Raw genomic sequence first — 6,554 nt, 5'->3', positions numbered from 1 at the left:
CAGGGTCAGGTCCACAGTACAGAGAGGGGAGCAGCCCTGTCGTACCCAGTCATTCAGGTTGCACACTGGCGACACTGGGGGCCCCTCTGTCCCTCCTGCTGTAGGTTTGGGGGTCCAGTAAACCCACTGCAGGCTTCCTCTGCCCGTCCATCTTAGGAGGGAGAAACCCAGCTGACTTGGGAAGGCAGGGTCCCCGCCCTGTCTCCCCAGGGCCACCTGGCGCAGAGCCGCCTGCCCAGACCCCCAGCGACCCAGCACCTGGCTCTGGGGTGCACTGTCTCCGGGACCTCAGCTGCAGCGCAGCCCCTCCCCGGGGAGAAGCCCCCTGCACAATAACACACAAGCGCCAAGCTTTGCCAACATCTTATTTATTATTTGGTTCTTTGTTCGCTTTCCATGGCAAGTGAAAAAATAATTTAAACCAGTCCTATGTACAGAGGCTTGGTCAGCTTCCCAAGACCTTCCAGGGAGACCCAGCCCCGTAGACAGCAAAGAAGGGTCACCTGAGCATCTGTACAAAGCTCCATCTATCAAAGGCTCACGCGGAGAAAGGTCTCTTTATCACGAGCATCATCTGGGGGGGCAGGGAGGGGTGGGGGAGGGAAGAGCGCAGGCGGGCGCCACACACCTGCCGGGGGTCCTGGGGGGCCACGGCTGTGGAGCTCAGGTGATCTGCAGCGGGGTCTCCAGCATCTCCATGAGGAAGGTGTCGATGGGGGTGTCCCCGATGAGCTTGAAGAAGAAGAGGTGCTCCAGGCACTTCAAGCCGATGGAGCGCAGCGCCGGCAGGCGCAGCAGCAGCTTGGCGAACCTGCAGGGAAGCCGGAGGGCACTGGTGACCAGGAGGGCCGCGAGGCAGCTGCTGGCTTCTCGCCAGGCTGCAGTGAAAGTCTGGGAGGGAACGTGGGGGCGATGCAGCCTGTCGCCCCAGGGAGCTTCAGAAAGCAGCAGAGGGCTGGCCAGGGCCTCCTGGGGTCTCCGATTCTGCACATGTGCAGGAATTGCCATTGCCACGTGGTGGAGGGGGCCACACGGCCACCCCCGTCCAGCTCCCGGGGCCCCTGCAGGAAGCAGCTGGAGCCTGAGGTGCCAGGAGCACCAGGTTCACAGCCAGATGAGCATGCGGACCCACTGTGTGCCGGGCACACCTCAGGCTCTGGGCCAGAGGATGAGCAAGGGCCCAGAGAGCCCTGCTCTCCCCGGGGAGGGCGCCTGCCATGTGCAGTCACTGGCTGTGTGACCTTGGTGTGCCCAGTCAGTGTCAATTGTCACCCAGTCGTTCCTGATCTCTGTGACCAGCTTTAAGCTGGGGAGTCGGGGAGAGTGGAAGCAGAGACCACACAGGCGTGCACACGTGCCTCCCCACAAGTCTTCCTGCTTGGACGTGCAGGGGGTGTGTTCACCGTGCTCTACACACCCCCCACATGCTTGCCCACCCACACACCACATCCTGGCTTCACGCCCTCACACGCACTGTCCTTTGATTGAGGCCATTTGCCAGATCAGTGTGTCACGTCTGTGCATCTGTTCAGGCCTGAGTGGCCCTTTGCCCTTCTCAAAGTCCCTTCCTGCCAGTGAAACTCCCTGTGATGTGACCGCGGACACTAGGAATTCAGTTGCTCTACTCACGACTGTCGATCGGTAGCACAAAGACCAACTCACATTCTTCACTGTGGCCCTCACTCAGAGATTTCGGACTTGGGTTGGAGCTTTCCAGGGTGTTGCATTATTTCATCAAGTCTCAGACTGGAACATCAATGCTCCTTGAGAATGTGCACATTTCTGTGCTCATGTCAGGTGACATGTTAAGAACAGGTAGCAATATGGGAGAGCAAAGTGGCGCCATCTTTCTAACTGAACCAGCCTAAGGCGAATGCTGATGTCAATGCAGAGCTTCAGAAGCTTCCATGCTAAAGCACAAGAGGGCGTCTACAGAAGGACCCTGCAGGCTGGGCTGGGGCTCAGGGGCGGAGCCCTTGCCTAGCATGTGGGAGGCACTGGGTTGGATCCTCAGCACCACACAAAAATAAAATAAAGGTGCTGTGTCCGTCTATTATAAAAATACTTTTAAAAACTAAAATTCTAAAAAAGAAAAAGAAGGACCATGTAGCTGAGCGGTGGTTGGAGGAAGAGGCTGATCTCTGAGCTCACTAGAGCTGGCAGAGCCCAGCAGGGAAGTGGCTTGTCTGTCATGTGCAAGTCAGACTGGAAGATCAACCCTGAAAGTGGACTTTCCACTCCAAAATGTCGACGCCTGACATATGGGACAGCCATAGCTGTTCTCTCTGCTGTCTGCCACAGGCTGACCCTGATTCTTCCCTTGTATGTTACAGCAAGAGGAAGCTGCGGCCTGCAAAGGTGCCCATGGTGTGCGCAAGAGAACCTGTGTGAGTTGTGTGCCTCCTGAGTTTGGGCTTCTGCGATCTGTCACTCAAAGAACCCAGCCCATGTGGTGCACTTCTCCACAGTGTCCACATGGTGGCAGCACTCTACCGCTGAGAAAAGTGCACACTCTGCCGCTGACCCCCAGATTCCCCGGTACCAGTCCCAGCAAGCCGACCGGCCTCCTGCGCACTTTCCCTCCCGCCTGCTGGAGCCAAGCAACAGCCCCACGTGCCTGCTGAGCCCCCCCCAGGGGAACCCTTGACGGAGCGAGCGCCCTCTTCCAGGCTGTGGTGGACAAACCCAGGACCCCGGGACACACCAGGCTGAGAGCTGGCATCCCTCCCCAGGGTGCAGAGGGAGCCAGGCCCCTGGCAGCCTCTTCCTGGAAGAGTCACCTTCCAAAGTCCTAAAAGTGGCATTCAATAGGAACAACCTCAATGTCATCTCTGGGGCAATGACAAAATCATAAAAATACATCGACATTGAAAAATATTCCAAAACCATTGGAAATTATGATTTTATACTTTTCAGTAATCTGATAAAATTTCTAAAATTGCTGAAGGAAGAAAATAATACGCCAAACTAGAATCTCATATCTGCAAATACGTATTTTTACACGTATCTATGCAAATTCACAAGGACACTGGAACAAAATGTACCAACGTATTTACAGTCAAATTGTATTACCTGCTTTAAAATTTCCTTTTTTCCTACCAAAGCAAATATCTCTTTTATAATTAGGAAAAAAGAACTGGGTGTCTTTTTTAAGATTAAAGTGGGACCTAGAGCTGACTCGGTAGGAAAGGAACACCTTGTGCCCCAGAAACACCCTGTGTCGCTTTAGGGTGGGAAGAGTGGGCAGGCCTCAGGCACCGCGGCTCACCCTGGCCTCCTCCCCGTCTCCTGCTGCAGGGGGAGGGAGAAGCCAGCGGGCCCAGGAATCCGTCTCTCCTTCCTCCCCCTGCAGCCCCGGCCCCTGTGTGGCTGGCAGGGCCAGGCACAGCGCCAGCCAGGGAAGCGTGTGGTGGGCACTCCTCAAACCCACGTCTCACCAGACAGCCCCGCACTGCTCCCCACCTCTCCTCCCTCCAATCACCTGGCTCCAACCAGGGTGGCTATGGGACGTGGCCGCAGGACAGACGGCAGGTCCCTGAGAGACAGCCAGCAAGAGAACCGCCCACAGACCAACTAGGAGTGAGGACCGCCGACTGTCCCCCACGGAGGGAGGACTGAGGATAACCAGCCAAACCCAAGTCAGACTTCACCAAGGAGTAGAACCACGGTGAGGCTGGGGGCGTGGAAATCACCCTGAGATGGCTGTCTTGAAGCCGGTCTGTCGCTCCAGCTTTCTGTGAGACTGGAGGACGTTTTCTCCTTTCAGAGTTTGCTGTACTTGGGAAGGCGCTGACATTTCTTTTAATGACTCAGGAATAGCTGTACAGCCAGGTGGCTCAGCAGGGCCACACAGAAGGAACCCCAGGGACAGTGGCCATGTCCCCTGACCCCAAAGCCTTTGCTTGCTGCTGCCTGGGATTTCCAAGGGGGCAGGCCCTGAGAGCCATGCAGTCACCTCAGCGCAGGCTGAAATCAGACCTCAGCTCGCCGCCACCGGGGACTCGCCTTCCCGAGCCTCTACCGCTCCTCCCACAGTGACCCAGGCATCCCCGGCTGGCCCAGCCCTTCCAGGCCTGTACCGCAGCCCCCCCTGCAGCAGCTACTTTCCAAGACCCCATGCCTGCCTGAAACAGGACACCACCAAGCCCTGTGTATGCAGACACCTCTGCCAAAGTTGATTTATAAATCAGGCGCCGCGAGAGGTCAACACCAACAACAGGAAACACAACTGTCTCATCGTGTGCAATGAAGACTGTTTAAAACTCACAAGCTGCTTGTCTCTGGAATGTTCCCTTTAATATCTTTGGACTGCGACTGGTCACTGGTACTGAGACAGCTGGGTAGGGCTGCAGCGGAGGCCTACTGTGCTCTGTGGACCTCTGCCTGGGCACCAGACAGGGGATGGACAGCAGGAAGACGGCCCTCCGCCTCGCAGAGCCCAGGCTCGGGCCTGTGTGGAGACTCAGCAATGCTGGCAACAGGGGCCCTGGCTCTGCACAGAGGCACACGCTGCCCGGAGAGGGTCCAGCTCTGGCTGCCAGCACGGCTGTGCAGCGCCTCACCTGCCTGGCTGTTCCGGATACTTCTGCTTGGTGTAGGCCTCCAGGGTGGCATAGACCTTCTCCCGCAGGGTCTCTACCTCCGAGGGGTTGGACAGACCTTTGGCATCTGCAAAAGACAGTGGTGTCCCCATCACGCTGGTCACTCCCTTAGGTGGAGGGGACACCACAGGCTCCATCATGGAGCCAACTCACAGCGCTGGGGTCCCCACTGTGCGTTCGTGCCTACTGTCAACACGAGTGCGTCCACCACTGACTCCAGGAGGGCAGCCTTGCCTTTCTGGGCCATTCTACTCACACACAGGTTGAGAGCCTCCTACGGGCCAGCCTGGAGCCGGTGGTGAGATGGGCACATTCCAAACTGGCCCATGTCCTGCCCCGGGGACACATCCTATGGCAGGTGGCTGCGTGAACCGCTCTGTGGCCTGCAGCTCGGGTGAAGCTGCTCCCTGCCTCCCTGGACACCCTCCCTGAGCCTCCCGCACAGCACCCTGGGGTCCGTCCACTGCCGACGCCCTTCCTGCTCCTCTAGCAGCCAGCTGGGCCCCACCCGCCGGCCGTCTTTCCTGTCCCCAGCAGACGCCGCACTCTCAGCCTCATGCCAGGCCCTGGCTTCCCCCTGTAGTGCCTCGCGGTCCACTACCACCTCCCCTTCGAACGTTCAAAGACAAAACCCCGATCCTCCCCCCAGAACCAGAGTGGCCTTCCCTGGAGTTTCCCCAAGTCAGGAAACGGGCACTCCCTTTCCCAGAGGTTCAGGGGGAACCAAAGACCCGGAGCTATGTAATATGACCCCTCTCTTGGCGTCCCAGACCCCATCCATCTGCAGACTCAGGGTGCCACCTGGAGATACACCCAGCATGGCACCACCTGCACCACTTCCCCACTGCCTTCCTCGTCCTCGCCCAGACATGCCTGCTCCTGCCACTCACCACCTCAGGGAGGCCAGCAACAGAGGACTCCCACCCTCTGGACTCCTGGCCCTGCCTGCTCTCGCTCAGCTGAGCTGCAGAACCAGAACCCACTGGGCACGGAGCCCGCCCTGGAGGAGAGCGTGCTCCTCGCGGTCACCTGGGTTGAAGAGCACAATGGCTCGCAGGCACCCCAGCTCCGACTTGTCCATCTGCATGTCCTTCATCTTGGAAACCAGCTCAGTCAGAACTCTGCGCACAGAAAAGGGCAGGTGGCGAGGAATCCGTGAGTGCCAGGCCCAGGCCCCGCAGCAGGAAGCCGGGCCCCGGGGTGGTCCACCTCGTTCTCCAGGCAGTGCCCTGGGATGGGGTACAGAGGTGGGTCTGGGGCACAGCCAACTCTCAGGGGCTCAGAGACGGCCAGCAACGCTCAGCAAGGAGCCGCGTGAGCCACGCAACGGGTGCGGAGCCAGGGACAGGCAGGTCTGTGAGAGGCGCAGTGGGCAGAGCAAGGCCAGCGGAGGCCACGTCCAAGGATGAGAGCCCCCAGGGAGCCTGCCCCGGCAGCCCAGGGACACTGGCTTTCCTGGGGAACATGTGGGAAAGGGCGGGACCTGGAGGCGTCCCAGGTGCACGCACAGGGACCCCACAGGCTGCTGGTGAGGGGCTGGGACGGGTCCGGGCTCTGGCACTGACAGGGACTCTCACGTGGCTGCTTTCCTTGAGCTCCTCTAAGGGACCAAGTCTCCGTCAGGGGCCGCTGCCTGACGGCGGTGGTCTGCTCTTGCCATAGGCCTTCCCAGAGAACCGCCTGGCTCGCTGGCCTCCTGCGGGCAGCCGTGGGCCCTTTCCCCTCCCGGCTGCCAGGATAAGCCGCTCAGCCTTCCCACCCCGCCAACCAGTGATGCCAGGGACCCGACCTCTCCCCCGAGCCCAGCGGGGATCCGCCGGCCCAGCGCCACGCCACTCTGCGTGACTCCGCCTCTCTCAAGGCCCCTCACCCAGGGCTGCGTGTCCAGGTGCTTAAGGCCCCACACAGTCACGGGCACCTCTACGCCAGACCCCAGCACTACCCGCAGAAACA

The 6,554-nt window shown here is 59.4% G+C and overlaps 1 protein-coding gene across 4 annotated transcripts in view; it reads right to left on the bottom strand.

Annotated features, from left to right (window-relative positions):
* Window positions 1–347: 347 nt before the first annotated feature.
* Window positions 348–6,554, bottom strand: part of Rxrg (retinoid X receptor gamma) — a 39,018-nt gene continuing 32,811 nt past the window's right edge. For all 4 annotated transcript variants that reach the window (XM_071600367.1, XM_071600371.1, XM_071600369.1 and 1 more), the window contains 3 exons: window positions 5,631–5,722; window positions 4,563–4,668; window positions 348–811 (listed from right to left, as the gene is read on the bottom strand). In XM_071600367.1, the coding sequence (XP_071456468.1) occupies window positions 664–811; window positions 4,563–4,668; window positions 5,631–5,722 (346 nt within the window). In that variant the 3' untranslated portion in view covers window positions 348–663. The remainder of the gene's footprint in view (window positions 812–4,562; window positions 4,669–5,630; window positions 5,723–6,554) is intronic.

The sequence above is a fragment of the Marmota flaviventris genome, chromosome 12 (genome assembly GCF_047511675.1).
Source record: "Marmota flaviventris isolate mMarFla1 chromosome 12, mMarFla1.hap1, whole genome shotgun sequence".
In the NCBI taxonomy this organism is placed as follows: domain Eukaryota; kingdom Metazoa; phylum Chordata; class Mammalia; order Rodentia; family Sciuridae; genus Marmota; species Marmota flaviventris.
The sequence above is the reverse complement of the archived record's forward strand: the minus strand, read 5'-3'. Positions and strand labels throughout refer to the sequence as shown.